The sequence below is a fragment of the Ochlerotatus camptorhynchus genome, unplaced genomic scaffold, assembly GCF_037179485.1.
Source record: "Ochlerotatus camptorhynchus isolate MF236.1 unplaced genomic scaffold, CSIRO-AGI_Acam_v1.1 ptg000141l, whole genome shotgun sequence".
Classification (NCBI taxonomy): Eukaryota; Metazoa; Arthropoda; class Insecta; order Diptera; family Culicidae; genus Ochlerotatus; species Ochlerotatus camptorhynchus.
Window position 1 is genome coordinate 2,613,025 of NW_027040631.1, and position 19,652 is coordinate 2,632,676.

The 19,652-nt window shown below is 38.5% G+C and overlaps 1 protein-coding gene across 4 annotated transcripts in view; it reads left to right on the forward strand.

The window, feature by feature from the left end:
• scrib (scribble) overlaps window positions 1–19,652 on the forward strand; it is a 222,173-nt gene that overhangs the window by 95,043 nt on the left and 107,478 nt on the right. For all 4 annotated transcript variants that reach the window (XM_065221295.1, XM_065221296.1, XM_065221297.1 and 1 more), the window contains exons 5-7: window positions 8,411–8,656; window positions 8,728–9,774; window positions 10,085–10,311. In XM_065221295.1, the coding sequence (XP_065077367.1) occupies window positions 8,411–8,656; window positions 8,728–9,774; window positions 10,085–10,311 (1,520 nt within the window). The remainder of the gene's footprint in view (window positions 1–8,410; window positions 8,657–8,727; window positions 9,775–10,084; window positions 10,312–19,652) is intronic.

Sequence of the window (19,652 nt, forward strand, 5' to 3'; positions counted from 1 at the left end):
GCGAGTAGCTGAGTGGAATGGAGATAAGTTAAGCATTGGGTACAGGACCAAGTCTCCCCTGGGTGGTGCCAAAAGATGAGCGCAATAGAATCATCAAGTTGCCATAAGGCACGGAATGAGACTATTGCATGGCTGCGTTGTCAAAGTCTTCCATTCGTTAGTCATTTCAGGTGGATTAGAACAGGTTTGGATTTTTCAGATATAAGATACATTCATACCATTGGCATTTGGTATTTGAGATAAAGACAGAGACAGGATGCGGAGGGCCCGCTTAGGGGGAGCGTAACCCATGTTATGGCTTCCATTTATTAAATAGTTCAGATAGGCTGGAAATGATAGGTTCATGGTGAGAAAATGTACCATATGGTGCCCGTTCACTGATCATTGCAACGTTGATGATTTCCTATAGTGACACATATCACCTTCTTAATGCTTCAGTATGCCTCAAACGATTAATTCTTAGTTGTTAATAGAACTTCCTTGATGAAATCGGCTGCTTCATGCAGACTGAGCAATTCTGATTATAGTGTCAGATTTGTTCTGTATACAGAGGAACTGGGAGGGCTTATTAGAAACTTATCACCAATAAAATAATGATCTTCTAGTAAATTTTGCATTTAATTTTATTAATATTTTATTTTATTTAAGCATATTATTTTTGTTACAGTCAATTTGCATTAGCATATGATACAAGAGATTTAATATTACTTGCTCGTTTTCGCGTAAAATAATCAATATTTATCTTACTTGTAATTACCTTTGAAAGTTTTTTTTTAAGTTTTTTTTTTGTGATCTGAAAATTTACCCAGTTTGGTTAGAAGTTTCGAAGCTAACGCATGTCCACAGGCCTAATAGAAAGATAGGCAGAACAAGTGTATCATTAAGAATGGTTGCATGCAGGGTTGCTTCCACTCACTTGCTATAGATGGGTGATTTTCGGAGTTTTGAATTCGTTAGATGTTGTAATGGAGATTTGTGCTGTTGGATGCGGGTGGAGATTGGAGGGCGGGTGTTTGATGCATAGAGCCTGTCAATTTCGCTTTCAGAGTGTCGCAGTCAGCGGTTTTATGATTCGTGAGCGCTCGCGATTCGTAGAATCGTTGATTGTGACTGCAAGTGGATTTGAAGGGTTTTGTGTTTCGGACGCTTGTTTTTGGCCTTTTCTTGTGTCTAACATGTGCAGAGTATCATTATAACGTCTACTGGTTTTGAGATTCCTGGTGGCGTGAAATATATTTGTGAGAATATCTTTTTGAGATTTTAACAGTCACGTTTTGTTTGTAGTTTATATTTTATTTATTCATGTAATTATCGTAAATAATAGTTATTCAATAATAGATAGTTCATCCATATATTCGTACTTTGACGCGAAGCGCTGTGGATTATGAGATGCTCGATGACCCTGGAGGGATCGATTTTGCTTACTGAGCAGAAAATCATAGATTTAACCCCAAGCTCTTCAACAGCACAATAAATCGCCACCATCATGTGTATATTTGATATTAAACATTAACCTTGGAAACTATTTGCATATCAAGCGAAAACGTAGTCCTGTATTGTCGCGAAGCGTTATGGTTCTGAGATGCTCGATGACCCTGGAGGGATCGTTTTTGCTTACTGAGCAGAAAATTATGGGTTTAATCCCAAGCTCTCCGTCATGACTCTTAAAATTCATTATCACTAAACAAAATTAATATGTTCTTTCGATAGCCGGCTATCGAGAGATTAAATAAACAACAAATAAACAATACATACTTTTGGTTGCATCGCCAACTTGAGGTGAATCCTAACCGAATACCCTACCCAACCCTCCAACTCCGTAGCACTTATGAGGGTGTCGCTAAGTCGGTGGCCTCTCGTTAAGTAAGTACTACATCAACATTTCCTTCCTTATCCCTAGTTATGGTAAAGATGGGCGTGGCCGGGAATAGCGACAGTCATGCTTCTGTTACTCTTGTTTAGATTGGAACCAATGTTTACTCCTCAGCATTATTCCTGAAAGTAGTCTAACTGAGAATTTCAGAAGATACGTGAGTGTCGCTAGTATCCAATCTACGAAGTATATCATAACAACGCTAACGCTATAGATACGTAAAAAAAAGTAGATTTTAATTCTAGTAGGGGAAATGACGGCTTCGGCATGACAGACTATTTTCGGCAACCCAAATTGAAACGGTAATTTCACTGGATGTTCGTAAGAAAACACTTCGCTGAATGCATTAAAACTATTCATTAGGCTTTCAGCTTCAATTTGATTATATGTTCACCACTGAGAAAAAGCAATCTAGCAGGGTTTTCTTGAAATGAAACACACGCACTACAAAATGCTGCTGATTTCGAGTTGCCGATGAAAACACAGCTGTTAAACACGCAGCTCAAATAGAAAGGTTGCCGAATAAAAAGAGGTTGCCCATAATAGTCGCTCTCACTAGAGAAGATTGGAGCATTGTAAAAGCGTTTCAAAACAGTTTTTGATAATTCTTTCGACTGAAATTGTTAAAGCAGCTGCCAGCAAAAGATTGTAAATAGACCAATACTGCATACGTGTGCGTTCCTTAGATAAAAAAGCTATAGAAAGACGGTCGCTGCTTAGGTTGCCGAGAATACGTAAATTCCCCTAATAAACTGTATTTGTTTTTGCGTTGTAAAAATTAAGTGACGAATGCTCGCTGCACATCTCGGACTTTAAGAGTAAAAATTCATTGGTGTTGAGTCAAATGTTAAGATTTATCTACTGTTTGCATATCTATAGTAACCTATGATCATAATCAATTACTTTAAAGAAAAACAAATTTCAACAACTGAGTGAAAAGTTATTAACAAATGAGCAGTTGGTGTGTACAACTGTGTATGCCAAGCATGCTAGGGCATCGTTCATTGCTATTTTCAGAATTCACACAAGCACAACGTCAGCAGCTCTTATGATGAGAAAAACTAAAATACAAACATTCGCAACGGTCTTCGGCGACAGTGTCATATGACATTTTAGTTTGATACTGTTATTTGATAGCTTGTTTTGCAAGTGTCGGAAGCAAAGGCAGTCAATTATCGCAGGAAATGTATCGACTACAGTGACCGCTTGCAAGACTGCTTCCCACTAATTTTCTTAGAACTTCCCACATGTTTCCTAGAAATTCACTTCAACTTTCCTCGAAACTTAACACAACTTTCCTTGGAACTGCACAGAAGTTTTTTTGCAGCTTCTCATTAGTTACCTCAGATCATTTCAGCAGTTCCCTTGAAACTTCCAACACTTCAACGGCCTTGTAGTTCTTTTGGATCTTTTTTGCTGTCTCCTCCTTCTAGACGTCTTCACAAGATTATTTTTTGAAGATCCCAGCAGTTCCTTTCGATCATTACAGCATAAGATTCCACAGAATTACAGATAAGATAAGCATGAAGCACTTATGAAGCTTCATAAGAATTCCAGCTCAATCCAACTTTAGTATAAATAGTAAAACACTGATCCTGGACGTTCAAATCAGACCTCAAATCTAAAAAAAAATTCACCTGCTCTGTCACTGAGCTGTTCCACGCCAGCGTTATAGGACATACAATTATACTAAAACGCTTATCAATCAATTAAGATACTAATTTTCTTAAAAAAAATCCAGACTGCCTTTTGAAAAGGGCGAAACTAGTTTCATTTTTTTTGCAAAAAAATATATCAAAATATAAATAGAAGACCTACAAAAATGTAACCCCACCATAATTTGTATAAAATTGTATGAGCTTTTATAAGAAAATATAAAAACTAAATAAAAATTAACCCTACACTGAAAAAAAAAACTTTTTACAATTTTTTTTCTCACATTCTTTATTTTTTCAATATTCAAAATTATATTTACAGAAAGACATCTCGTTCATACATACCTAGATGAGATGTATGAACGACTTGTAGATATTTATCTGTCTGTCTTTCTGTAAACAAAATTTTAGATGTTAAAAAATGGAGCGATTGAGAAAAATCAATTAAAAATGTTTAAAACTTTTTTTTCCAGTTAAGGAATAATATTTCTAATTTTTTGATATTTTGTTTTGAAATCTCATACAATTTTCTACAAATCATACTTTGATAACATCTTATATTTTTTTAGAATAAATTGAAAAAAGTTTTGCCCTTTTTAAAGAAAATTAGTATGCAAAGTTGCTTAAGTAGAAACAATTTTTACACCCACAAAGTTTAATTGAAATCTTTCACCAAAACCTAGCAAGTGCAAAAGTAGTTTTTTTGTAGCATTTACTATTTTTATTCACATTAAAGTCCCAACATCGAGTAGTTCGTAGCATCTTTGAATTGTGTTGGTTAAAATTACGTAATTTTAATTCACATCCAATTGATTCGAATGTAGTATTTACTACTCGAATTGTGGTAAACTAGAGATTACTACTGTTATTCATACGACCGAATCCCGTAAGGTCCTCTTGGGCTTGTTCAAGGTCTGTGGATTTGAGGAAATACCTCAAGTTCCCTCACCCATCAAGTGAGCTAGGCATAGGTGTGCGCATTTAATTAGTATTGTTGCGTCAATGGGCCTTCGCTCAATTACAACTTCTTTGCAATTATCACACTGCCGTACTCTAACGGAACTATCAATCTATTATGTTCCGAACTTTTTCTAGCAAATAAATTATCGCGCTAAAGCTTCATGTTGATATTCAGCCATTCCATAGCAAAACGATATAGTGGTTTGTCCCTTATCGCAATTTTTTTTTATTTTGTCATTAGGGTGACCATTTCCATGGCGGACAAAAAAAAATATTTTTTTCAAAAATACTTTTTTTTTAAATGGCTTTAATTAAACATTTTAATCACTGGACCGATTGCAAGGCTCAAAATATCAAATGAAAGATAATTAATACTACTTTGAAAATTAAATAAAATGTTAGATTTTGTATTGAAAAACATTCATTGTATTTTTTTTATGGTTTTCATGGTTTGTAGACAGAGGGCGCTATTATATTTTTCCTTGAAAATTGAGGCTTTTTAGCACAACATATCTAAAAGTCAGCGATTTGTTTTTGTTTTGCTCGTTTTTGAGTATTTTTTAAGTTATAAAGTCTTAGGTTTTCGCGTTTTCCTAAAAAGTATTTTTTATTACCTTTCATTTGATATTTTGATCTTTGAAATTGGTCCAGTGGTTCAAAAGCTCTAAATTTCAAAAAAGTCATTTTTGAAAACAAAAATGATTTTTTGGCCCACCCTGACATGGAAATGGTCACTCTAATGACAGAATAAAAAAAAATATGGGTCTAATTATTTGCGATAATTTATATGAAATTCTGAGAACCACTATATTGTTTTGCTATGGAAAGGCTGTATTAGTAGTTTCACGTACCCACTTGCACATAGTAGATGTCGCCACACAACGTAAACAAAGGGATTGTATGTGTTCTTCTGATATGCAAAATTTCAGAAACTGAACTGAAAATACTCATTAATCACCACAAAAATTTCAACGTTGGGAAATACATATTACGAACGGCTTGAAAATAGAATCATAATGAGCATCTGCAACATTCATCAACATGTTTTTTTTTTGTAACTATCAGGACTTACTTTGGAACAGGATGCAGTAAACATCCATCGCAATATCCTGATAAAATTTTGCATGGACTTTTATTTAAAACGCTGGCTTGAGGAACATGCCAAAAACTTTAGCTGAAAACGTTGGAATTTCCTTAAAATTGTAGGAATTTATTTCAAGGAAATTGGAATTCCTTGAAATTTGGTGGAATTTCCTTACAATTTGTGAAATTTCCATGAAATTTGTTAGAAATTCTTTGAAATTCGTAGGAATTGCCTTGAAATTTGTAGAAATTTACTTGAAATTCGTAGGAATTTACTTGAAATTCATAGGAATTTCCTTGTAATTCGTAGGAATTTCCTTGTAATTCGTGGGAATTTCCATGACACTGTAGGAATTTCCTGTAAATTTGTTGGAATTTCCATGATTTTCGTTAAAATTTCCTTGGCAAGTTTCCTAAAAATCATTTAAATATCCTTGAAATTCGTTGGAATCTCCTTGAAATTCGTTGGAATTTCCATAAAATTTTATGGAATTTCCTTGAAAATTGTTTTAATTTTCTTGAAATTCGTTGGAAATTGCTTGTAATTCTATGACATTTCATTAATTTTTTTATGAAGTTCCTTGGAGTTCGTCGGAATTTCATTGAAAATTGATGGAACTTTGAATTTCTGTAAATTCTTAAGAATTTTTTATAGATTGTGTGGAATTTCCTTGAAATTCGGTGGATTTTTCTAGAAATTCATATGAATTTTCTTGAAATTTTGACATTTCCTTGAATTTGTTGGGATGCCCTTGAAATTGTTGAAATTTGGTTGGATATGTTAGAATTTCATTGAATTCATTGGGTATTTTTTTCTTAATTCGAAGGAATCATAGAAATTTCCTTAAAATTCTTCGGACTTTCGTAAAATTCGTTGGAATTTTCTTTAAGATCGTTAAAATTTCTTTGAAATTCAATGGAAATTCCTTAAAATTTGATAGAATTTTCCTGAAATTCGTATGAATTTGCATTAAATTTTGTAGAATGTATTTTAAATTCGGTGGAATTTTCTTGAAAGTCGTTTGAATTTTCATGAGATTGATGTAATTTCCTTTAAATTGTTGAAATTTCATTAAATTCGTTGGAATTCCGTTGAATTCGTGGAATTTTCTTTTTAATATCCTTTAAATTCGTAAAAATTTCCATGAAGTTATTGTTCATTGAAATTTGTTGGACTTTCCAATAAACTGCTGGAATTTTCTTGAAATTGAAATTAATTTCCTTGAAATTCGTAAGAATGTCCTTGAAATTCATAGGAATCTCCTTGAAATTCATTGGAATTTCCTTGAATTTCGAAAGAATTTCCTTTGAAATTGTTTGAATTTTCTTATAATTCGTTGGAAATTGCTTGAAAATCCATGAAATTTCGTTAAAATTCTTAAGAATTTCGTTGAAATTCCTTTGAAAATTGATGGAACTTCCATAAAATTCGATTGACTTTTGTTGAAATTCTTAGTAGTTTTCTATAATTTTGAGGAATTTTCTTGAAATTCAATGAAGTTTTCTTGAAATTCGTATGAATTTTCGTGAAATTCTTGAAAATTCCTTGCAATTTTTTGGAATTGGGTTGATTACGTTAGAATTTAATTGAATTCATTGCAATTACCTTGAAATTCGTTTGAAATTTCTTGACATTCGTTGGAATTTTTTACGTGCGACAATAAGATGCATTTTAACCTTTAATTTTATTTACAGTACATTATTAACACTTCTGAAATTTGTGAGTTTGGCAGAACCACCAGCACCAAATTTTCGGGGTACAATGGCAATATACTGGAGTTGTCAAGTTGCCCCCGAGTTGGTCTAAGCTGACCTAAGCTAAAGCTTCATGTTGATATTAGTATAGCATTTTCTCCCAACTTAGTCCAATATATTTCTCCTTGAGTTCTGAGAATCTGTCCGCCAAGTCCGACACCACAAGGTCACAAACTCATTAAACATCAAAATAATATTAAAATGATCACCTGGTCAAGTTTCGTTCTGAATCTATAGGAACTGGACAAAAGTTCAGACGAGATGAATCTGGGTACAAGCTCAGACAATTCAAAATTTTCCTCCTGAACCAGGTGCTCAGTCAAGGTCATATTCACGAAGTTTTCAAGTCGTATCTAGAGGACTTATAGGATGTGAAGGGTCTCCTGATAAAGGTCAGAAGAAGTCATGTCCCTTACGTCCAACGCATCTCGCACAGCTCCCCAATTTTCACATGAACGATGTGCAATTTGTATGGATAGTAAAACCATCCACCATCCCACCTTGTTCGCATCTCACCGGTTTTGATTTGCTATCTATATTTGTGTATTTGTATTTTTGCATCCTTGTCCCGAATCCCACACAAAAACCGTCCATATGACAAGAGAAAATCGACAAGACATGGATCAAACATCCATCCATACTCCAACGGCGGCGGGTGTTGGGTGCAAACTTGGTTCAGATTTGGAATGGGTCGTGAGTCGTCGAACGGCGGCGGATGTGTCTGTAAATTATACTTTGTTGATGTTCATTGAACCGGAGGCAAGTGGAATCGTGTTTGTCGATTTGGGGTGGAAACAACCGATAGAAACGACCCTCCTATTTGTGTGTTTTCAACTTTCGTGATAAGAGTTAATGTGACCCCTTTGCTTCGTTCAATTCCGCTAATCAAAATGTTTGAATGATTCGTCATCGTAGCGTGAAATTTGCATTCCAACCGGTTTTGCGACGACGATGATGATGATGATGATGACGATGACGATGACTGGTGATAATGACGTAATTGTCCCCAAATAGCTCGAACCACTCAGTGTCAATGTCATCAATTTAAAACGTTTCCTTTCCTTCTTCTTCCTATGCCGTATAGTCTATCGAAGCTGGAATCGTTGGAGTTGCGTGAGAATTTGCTCAAGCACCTGCCGGAATCGATTAGTCAGTTGACGAACCTGGAACGGTTGGATCTGGGTGATAATGAAATCGAAGAGCTTCCGGCGCACTTGGGCTACCTTCCGGCCCTGCAGGAACTGTGGCTCGATCACAACCAGCTGCAGAAGCTGCCACCTGAGATCGGATTACTAACAAACTTAGTATGCCTGGACGTCTCAGAGAATCGGTAAGTACCTACCTACCGCGGTCATCCGGATAAAAGTAACCCCCTGCTTTCTTTTTCCACCTCATCCACAGATTGGAAGAACTGCCCGAGGAGATAGGTGGTCTGGAGAATCTAACCGATCTTCACCTGTCGCAGAACTTGCTGGAAGTCCTTCCGGATGGCATTTCCAAACTGACCAAGCTGACGATCCTCAAGCTGGATCAGAACCGGTTGCACACGCTAAACGAAAACATCGGCCAGTGTGTCAACATGCAGGAACTCATCCTGACCGAAAATTTCCTAAACGAGCTGCCTTACACCATCGGCAATATGACGATGCTGAACAATCTGAACGTGGATCGAAACTCGCTCATTTCCGTGCCGAACGAGTTGGGAAATTGCAAAAATTTGGGCGTGCTGAGCTTACGCGAGAACAAACTCACCAAACTGCCGGCGGAGCTGGGAAATTGCCTGGAACTGCACGTCCTGGATGTGTCCGGTAATCGGCTTCAGTATTTGCCGTACTCGTTGGTGAACCTGCAGCTGAAAGCCGTTTGGCTGTCGGAGAATCAGGCTCAGCCACTGCTTACATTCCAACCGGACATCGATGAAGTGACCGGTGATCAGGTGTTGACTTGCTTCCTACTTCCCCAGCAGGAGTACGTCCCGGCCAGCCCGGAAAATAGGGAAGACACCGATTCGGAAGACTGGGAAGAACGGGAAGCATCCCGAACGCATTCGGTCAAATTCAGCGAAGATTCCAACGTAGACAAGGACACTCCATTCGTGCGTCAAAACACACCCCACCCGAAGGAATTGAAACTGAAGGCGCACAAACTGTTTGCCAAGGAGAAGCGACCGGACGACGTGAGTGGTGGCAATTTAGATACCCTATCGGAGGAATCGTCATCCAAGCCATCGCTCGTCAAAACCGGAGCAATGGCCACGATGGACGACATTCAAGGGGTGGTGGCCAACGAACCGATCACCGAGGAAGATGCCAACAAGGAGAACGAAGATTTCGGCGACAACTTCGAGAAGCGGGTCGGATTCGACGTGAACGAGGAAGAAGACCGGTACTATTCGGAGGAAAATGAGGATTCCCATGAGAAGAAGCCCATTTCCAAGCTGCATCGAAGGTAGGGGAAATTGGAGGTTGTTGTGATTTCTTTCCTTTGTTTCGTGTTTGATTTGACTTTTGATTTTGCATGACAATTTTTGCATGAGCAAATTTGATTTCTCGATTCCATCATCCATCCAAAATGTAGCGGCAACAGCAGCGAAACAATGTCCTCACAGTTTCCCCTTTACCCGCGGTGTTAATTTCCGTGCGCTTCTCATTAGAAATTCCATCCCAAACTTTCGTCACTTTACCTTGGCCTCCTGCGCAACATTTCATACTTTCATTTTATTTTCCACACACGCACACACACACTCGTGCACCTACAGAGACACACCGCATCATCTGAAAAACAAACGCGTCCATCACAGCGTCTCGGACAAGAACAGCAGCCTGGTGCTGAGTTCGTTGAAGCTGAAGGAATCGCTTCCGCCGCCGCCGAAGCTGGACGAACAACCAGCCCTGGAAGCGGCCAGCAATACTAGCAGCAGCAGCGAGCCCCAACAGACGGCGGCGGTTGCGGCGACGGCCTCGGCGCCATCAGCCGAAGGAAGCGGTAAGTCATACCTTAATTTCGTATATGTGGCCTAAAACATATTGTCATTAAATGTCGTAATCCGACGCAAACCGCGCGCGCTGACAAGCGGGGCAATTAATCATCGTTCTCGGGGGCTTTCAATGGGCGTGAGTAATATTGCGATACCTACCCATATCTACGAAATGAGTATGTATTTATAATTCAACATTAGACTGCTGCTATCGCATTATAGTGGGGGGGGGGGGGGGGGGGGGTACGCGGTATGCGGTGTTATCTGTGGTGCAATTATACAGCCTCTATTCCTATGTACTATATGATGTGGTTGAACCGTCGTTGTTGATGGTGGTATGTGACATTTAACGGGAAGGTTAGTATTTAGTACATGCGTGGGGAATGTATGTAATTGTTTGGTTGTTGGGTGGAGGGGGGAGGTGCATGAGAAGGAGCATCTTTGCGGTAACATTATTTGTTACTATCAGAGCAGGTACTTTGATATGAACGCGATATGAGCAGTAAGATGGGAACGGTTTCTGTGCTTGTTTAGGGGGAATGATTCGTATGGTTGTGGTTGTTCGTCATCAAGGTTGGAATAAGGTTGTCTACTACGAAGCGTTTAAGCCGTACTGATTCGATTTTTTGCATTAAAACGGGTTGTAGCGTGTATACATTTGATGCCCTTGGAACTTGCAAATGAAGCACTTATTCTTCAATCCGCTTACTTTAATTGCTCCTATTGAGATGGAAATGCAACGTCGGCAAAATTACCTTTTACACCTGTATTTTTGCAGTATGACGGTATGTAATGACAACCCGGAGGAAATCCTAAGAATTTCTTGGATATTTTGGATGAAGAAACCTCTCTAAGGAGTTCGTCCGATTTGCATTAAATTTTGCATGGTTATGTGTTATGGGCAATGTTTACGAAAATTCGGCCATTTTGGATGTTTTTTTTTTCAAAATGGCGTGTTTGTAATTCTTTAATAAATTATAGCACGAAAAGAGTCACTTCTGATAGAAATGACGTCTGAGACAAAGTTGTAGAGAATAATAAAAACTTTCTGGGAAAGAATAAACACGGTAAATTATTTTTAATAATTTTGAGTAAAATAAAAAAAAAAGTGTAAAATATTTGCATTTTTTTTTATTCATGAAAAATACAAAATTTTGTTAAATTTAAAACCACGGACACTTGAAAATTGACAAAAAAATCGTTGAACAAGAACTTTTTTATGTAATTTCTACACAGGGAAACAATATTTGAGACATTTTTGTGCCAAATGTGATCAAAAATTACATAAAAAACTAACAAACAAGTCAAAATATGAAGAAAAAAAGTTGATGTTCTACGATATTTGTCAAATTTTAATTACTCCTAGATTTGCATTTTTTATTGGCTTTATTTAAAAAAAATAAATTATAAATATTAAAGATATACTTTCAGAAATATTTCAGTTATAAACACTTTTTTACTTAAAATGAAAAAAAAAATAACTTCCGTGTATATTTTTCCAGAATTATTTTACTTTTCTTAACAACTTCGTTTCAGACGTAATTTTGATCAGAAGTGACGTTTTAGTGCCACAAAAAAAGAAAAGAAAATCAAGCTCCAAAATGGCCGAATTTTTGCTAAAATGTGACTGACTGACTGACTGACTGACCTTCACGAGCAGCAGAAAATAACTTATGAATACCTAATTCTGCTCCTGATACCAACATTTGGTGTTGATCAGCCTGACATAAAAAGTACCAAAATACAAAAAAAAAAAAAAAAATTGCTTGTAAATACCACAAATTGATATTTGGATACCAAAAGAATACCTGTGTGGTATTGTTTTGGTATTGCATTTTTGCTTAGTTCGGTATTTGAATGTTATTGTGGGAACAGTTTGTTTGGTATAATTTGTTGTTGTTCATTAATTTATTTGGCTCAATCGAATTAACTTTACAGAGCCAAGGATTTTTGTTCACTATACAATACATCTTAAAACTATATTCAAAAGGTACAACACAATAAACACTTTATATTCCACAATCAAAACGGGAGCCGCTTCCATTGGTTTCATTGTATGGCAGTATTGCCAATGGGGGGCAATGGATGCAAAACGTGGTCAGCTCTCCCATACTCATCACGAAACGGTTGCTTTCCAAAGTCGACGACGCATCGACCGAATGAACTGCTGATAAAGAACAATGAGGAGTACCACACAATGGTTGCTATCGAGTAAACAGACGATCGCGTGACAACATCGAGAGTGGCCTGCTTCTGTCGACAGCCGAGTGAGGACACTGTATTATTTTTTGGTATCATATATTTTATTCGTTAGTACACGAAACGAAAATCAATTATTGTATCCATGCGTTTCACTTATACATTTTTGCCAAAACATCAGCCTTATACATTCCATAAGACAAACCACATGGGTCCTATAAGAATGCATAAAAGGTATGTGTGACCGCTTATACATTTCATTTGACACATGATCTTCATTAACTTTTTGCAAGGCGTCTGCTTATTAGTTGACTTATACATTTTATGAATAATGAGCAATAGAAATTTAAATTTGCCAAAAGGTATAAGGAGATTTCTACCCGTGTAGAGTTATTTGTCTATGCTCGGGTTAACACATAATTAAAGGGTGTCCACGATGAAATTGCCACACACAAAATTGATTCGCAAAATTCGAGTTTTCATCCGATTGCCATCAAATTTTCAGGGATTGAGAAATAACTATTAAACTTCATTTTACCATTTTACTCGTATTTTATTTACAGTCCATACGCAAATGCCCGCACCTTGGCCTTAACCCCGGCCATAAGATTCTGCACAACCTGTGAATCAACCGTTTTTTGCATGTAAACCCATACTTTCTTCAGTTCCTCGACTGTCTTCACTACCTTAGGTCGTTTAAGAAGGTGCTGCTTCATAATCGCCCAGTACTTCTCGATGGGGAGGAGCTCCGGAGTGTTGGGAGGGTTGAACATTTTCGGCACGAAATTGACCTTATTGTCCGCGTACCACTTCAGCACGTCCTTGGAGTAGTGGCATGAGGCCAAATCCGGCCAGAAGATTGTTGGGACGTTGTGGGCCTTCAGGAGAGGAAGCAGCCGCTTCTGGAGGCACTCTTTTATGTACACCTGTCCGTTCATCGTGTCCTGGGTCACGAAAGGTGCACTCCGCTTCCCGCACGTGCAGATGGCTTGCCAAACCAGGAATTTCTTCGCAAATTTGGACATCTTCTGAGTGCGGACATGCTCCGGAACGCTGAACTTATCCTTGGCCGTGAAAAACAGGTTGCCGGGGATCTGTTTGAAGTCGGCCTTCACATATGTTTCGTCGTCCATGATGCAGCATTCAACTTTCGTCAGCATGTTGAGGTACAACTTCCTGGCACGGGTTTTGGCGGACTTGTTCTGCTTCTCGTCGCGATTAGGGGCCTTTTGTACCTTGAACGTTCGAAGCCAAGCCTTAGTTTTGGCCTTCTGGAGAAAACTTCGGCTTAGGTGCAGCTTCTTAGCCACATCCCTAACGGAGGCGTTCGGATTTCGGTTGAAGGCCCCAACTACGCGGTTGTGATTTTTGGTGTTGTACGGAATACTTTTTCCTTCACTTCTGGGCTTCCGATCGGTGGTCAACCGTTCCTCGAACCGCTTAATCACTCGCGACACCGTGGAATTCGCGATTCCCAACGTTTTAGCGATGGAACGATGCGAGAGATCCTTGTTCTCGTGATGAATGCGCAAGATTTTATCACGCACGAGCTGTTCTTTCGACTCCATTTCCGCGAGTTTTGATCACAGGACTTTAAAACTTGCAGGATGTAAATAATGCACTATGAACTAAATCCACCCAAATTTTCATTAAATTCTACCCAACGGTTAAAAAGTTAGAGCAATTTCATAGTGTGGCAATTTCATCGTGGACACCCTTTAGGCAAAGTTTCTTGCAAATCGGAGAAGGTCGAGTCTTAAATTTTTATTTGTTTTATCCTATTTGGCCTGGAACTAGTCATCTACGAAAGTTCTGGTGACATCCCGAAGGACATTCTATGACTTTTTTTTAGGATTTTTGGATTTTCCTGGAGAGGCAGTTCGATTTCGTTAGAATTATTATCCATATTTCCTTGGAGTTCTCCTTAGCTTTTCTCTTTGATCATTTCATCAATCAACATTTTCAATAATCAACATTTTAGTGATTTTTTCATAGGTGATCTTAGTGAAGTTTCGATGATGTTAGCAAACTTGCTTTTCGGCAACGTTAATCCTCCTTAGAATTCCCTTAGAAGGCTCCTTAAAATTATTTCCGAATTGCTTTACAACTTCCTAGCATTCTACTCATAATCCAAGAGATGAACTAGCCTATGGTTGCTAGCGATAACCTAACCTACTCATAATCCCCATAATAATCTCTTCAGAACTACCTTTGAAATCACGCTGTAGTTCTCCTTACAATGTTCTTTAAATATTTCTCAAAATTACCTGAAATTTCTAGTTAAATTCCATCGAAAATCTCCCCCGAAATCAATTATAATGGATTTCGGGGGAGATTTTCAATGGAATTTGACTTCCTAGATTTTTTCTACAATTCTCCTCAACTCATATGGCAGTCTCATCTTAATTCTCTAGCCAATGCTTTGAAGCGTCATCTGAGATCTTTAAAATAGGTCATATTCCAAGTCAGAAATCGCACAAATTTTAAGATTGTTCGCCTCTAATATTGAAAATTTTATGATATAATTTAACAAAAAATTAAAACTTCGGAGATAGATTCCATAGATTCAAGAATTTATATGCTCAATCTATCAATACGACCTAGTGCCCTACGAATAATTTACATGTAACTTAGGGACCATCCATAAATGACGTAACATATTGTTTACCAATTTTAGTTCTCCCTTCCTCCCTCTTATTTTTCTTTACTACCTTGTCTAAGCCGTCATTTCGATCAAACTGGTGCACTTTCCCTATTGTTCGGAATTCAGATGTGAACCATTATCTCTTCAATATCAAATCTAATTAGGGTAGAGAACTACTTCGGCCTAATCGCCCATTTCGGGCCTATCGAGCAGAAAACTTCAAATAAATCCATGATGTTAGAGTTAACAAGTCAATTATGCGTTTGGTACGATACTTTAGTTAATAAGCTACCGAACGAAATCAATGAGAACGCTTAGTATGAAGGTTTACACCCATTATTCCCAAAAACAAAAGAAGCTCTCCGACCGAATCCATTTTTATCTTCATCCGATAGGCCGAAGTGAATTCTTTGGCGTTTCAATACGTTAGGCCGAGTTTAGAATCCGTAGGCCGAGTTTGGGTTCAAGAAGCAGTGTTAGACTTTTGACAATATCTCAACGATTGGTTTCTCTTTTCCAAATCTTAAAAGTAAATAAATTTGGAAGCCATCAGTAATAATAACATTCCGTTTGGTGCTAAACTGCGCTAGATTAAGAAAGACTAAGTGCGGGTTATGCTTAATAGGCCGAAAATGGGGTAGTTAACCCTATCTCCAATCATCCCAAATTTCCACAACTATACAAAATTACCTACATCAAGGGATGTCATAAAACTTATAGCAAAGATTTTTTCGCTTAAATATTGATAAAACAAGTTAAACGCCTAGTCAATGAGCCTACGGGGAAACTACCTCCCACCATCGTCGTCTTCGCCGTCATCGATGGTTCCCAAAGGTTCCTATCATACGCGTAGTGAATCAGTGTGAGTGTGCCTTTGCCGTTTGTCGTCATCTTCTCGTTCCGCACCCAACAACGGAGGATGAAAATCCGTAAAGAAACAGCAACCGGAAAAGGAACTGGAACGGAAACCTCCACTTTGGTTCATACCTACGACGCCCATGGGAACTTCCCACCTATTTGAAGGTATGTAAGCATCAGCAGAACATTAAAGACCGCACACAAAGCTTACGCTTGGATAATGCGACGAGGTGCAAAGAAAGGATTAAAGCCATGGTCGGTAGCAGGGAGAAAACAAAAACCGGAAACTTTATCCCCTATTCTATAGCTTCACCGAACCGAACTGAACCGACGGTGGTGGATGAGCGTCTGTCTTCAAAGCCACCTACTTCAAAGTAAATGCACCCAGGTTAGATACACACACACCCTACTACATGTACACATTACTTACTAAATAGCTTCTGATTGCGCAAAGTGGGAGGAGGAGGAGCGGAACAACAAAATATTCTAAATATTTTCCGCCACTCAGTGGCAAACCGCGCTCCTCGCGTGATTCTTTCTACAAGTTGGTGGGTACCGTAGCACGGGGTGAAGTTGATCAGTAATATTTCTCATCGTTTTTCAGGGCGTAAGGATGCATCCTATTTATACAGCATTCATGTCAGATCAAAGAAACTTTTGTGATCAAACTACAATCCGTTTTACGGTTCCTATACAATCGTTCATGCATGGCTGTTTGGAATGGAAGTAATTTACATAAGAGCATGTGTGCAATTGCTACGATGGGAAGCAAGACATTAGTCATCGCAATTTCTTCCATATTGCTTCTTTGCATTCTTCTTCTTCTTGCTTCGCGAAGCATAGCAAAGTTTTTTTCTTCCATCAAGGTAGTGATTACACATTATCAGCATTATCCCGTAAATGTATGGGTAACTTCGTAACGTTCGTGACTGCCCCATAAATAAACCCATTACACGGTTGATTTTGTCAACTCTGTTGGAGGTGGCCAAGTCAAGTCAACTACCGACTAACTAGAGTCGAATGATGCAGGTTAGGGATTGTGCGGTTTAATTGAATTGAATATGACAAATGTGTGTGTGTGTCTGCTCCCCATGCTGAGACAACACGAGCTGCGTGACCTAATTGAACCTGACGTCGTGCAACGCGGGCGGGAAAGTGTGTCACGATACGACACGGACTATCAATATCAACCTGCCTATATAATAATAGGTGGCAGCGATTTGAATTGCCCCGAAAAAATAAATAATTGATCAATCGGGATTGGGTCTACATACCTATATGTTTGAACTGGAATGGCTCGAAAAATATTTGAAATGTGATAAGAAATTCGAGTGCGAGCAAAACAAACAGGCTTCACTTGTTGTGAGCTATTCTTTCTTACCCGAAATAGCTCTGAAAAGGTAAGGTACACAACCAGCAGCAGTAGCAGCACATATCTACCCTTGGACAAAGTGTTTGTTATGTTTACTCATAGCGTAGCGTATGTGATAATAAAAAGTGCTAAATTTAAAGGGCAACAAACAAAAATATGACTTACAAGTGAGCTACGTCAATTGCGATGACAGGTTGTGGAAAATGGATTGGGCTTGTTGGTGGACAGCGCTGCTGGTTTGTTTGGCTGTCTCGTATACCTTATGTGTATATTATCGCTTGAATGCCATGGCGTGGAATCCTAAAGCATTTTATCTCGATTGGACATTTGGTTCCGGCGATCATACCTTCTCTAAACACTTAGTACGAGAGAGACACGCATCTGCGATGCGTGGATTATTCGTTTGTGTCATTGTAAGCGAGCATTCATTAAGTAGGTTCTGCGAATTTAAAGAAAACATAATCCACCATTCCCCCTTTTGTTACGTTTTCCATACCTCATGCATTGCTTGTCACAAATTACTAAACGCCCCTCCCCCGTTATAGTATGACACGTACGTAACGGGTCGTTCCTACTATGATAGTAAAATTTAGCCTTCGACACGCTGGCAACAGTATAGGTTAAGTTTTTCCTTTTAATTCCGTTATGACTGCTTATCTTTTGACAGATACGCGTATTTCATCTACTACTGGTTGACTTCCTCAGTGTTATGTATTCACATCGCATCTAATCAACTTATATACATACCAATATCTTATTACAAAATTTAGCATGTACAGTACAGCAGGGTGGCCACTAAACTGGGAGAACCGGGAACCGTAATCAACCGGGAAATAAGCGGTAATTGGATTGGAATCATACAACTTTTTGTTATACCTGTAATAATCGAATTCTTTGCTCAAATATTTCATTTAGAATTCTGAATATTTCTTCCAGTTCGAAATCTTCAACTTTTCTATAGTAGTCCGCCTTAAAGCTATAAAAATTTAAACAGCACTTTGCAGTGCTAAACATTACCTGCAAATTTGGTATCCTGTTCGATTTTTATTCCTCTTCGATCTTTGTTTGGACCCTACCCCATCCTGCTTGTATAACGATGCTTGGAAGTCGATTCGGAGAAACTTTGTTCTGCCGCCATGGCGCCTAAACGCAAAAGAAAAGGGTAATCTCTTGTTTCTCCGTCTGATGAAATTTATTTTTGCAATCAATTTGATATGCTCAGGGATGACGAGAATGATCCATCATCCAGGAAAAATTCCACTAAACTTTCTCGGCTTAGTGCCAAGAAGGAAAAGGTCCTCCCTATTGTGGTAACCACTTCCGATTTTCATGCTCTTTGCACGGAACTTTTGAACTTCGCTAAATTGAAGTTTTCATACTGAGAAGCAACACAAATTTTTCGGATGCCATTTCTGTCACCGGAGTGTTGAAAACCGCTTTTCAAGACGATGGAATCTATCCATTAGATTGCTACAGCAGCGCCTAGAAAATTTCTACAGCTCGGAGGCCTACGTTGATGCTTTGGTTTCGACGAGTCACCAATCGATTGATTTCCGGTTGCTGACGAATGGCTTGCGTCGCCAATGGTAATGGATTTGGAAGCGTCTGTGCAGGTTTTGAAGGCAGATGCAGTAAAAGTTAAGATTCTGCAAGATGTCAAAGCGAAGTACCGTATGCGTGATAATGTTTGTACCATTAAACAATGTCAAAATTAAAAAAAATTCTCAAAAATTTCGTTTTTTTTTTTTTATTTATTCAAAAGGGAGATGTTTCTCAGAGCCTTAAACTATGTTAATCATCGATCGAGTTTCCACTTGCTGCAATTACGGCCTCCACACGCTTCCGGAATGCACGGCAGGTTCTAATAATGTAGTCTGGATCAATTGATCCAGGTACGGGTCAATGTTTGTCTGAGGCTTGCTGTACTCGGGTGGCGTTTAGAACAGGCCTTGGCCTTCATGACGCGCCATATTGAGTAATCCAGTGGATTAAGATCGGGGCTGGATGGTGGCCACATATCCTTCGCCCAGTACGGAAGATGTTCCTGCAACCACTTCTGAGTGCGGTTCGAGGTGTGGCACGGAGAACCATCTTGTTGAAATACAACATTTGGCTTCGGATTGTACTTTTCCTTGATCCATGGAAGAACATACTTACTTAAAATCCCGATGTAGACCTCCGTGTTGACCTTGTCGCCTTCTGGAATGAACACCGGGTCCATTTTTTTTGCCATCGGAAGCCACCAATCCCAACACTATAACGCTAGCAGGATGCTG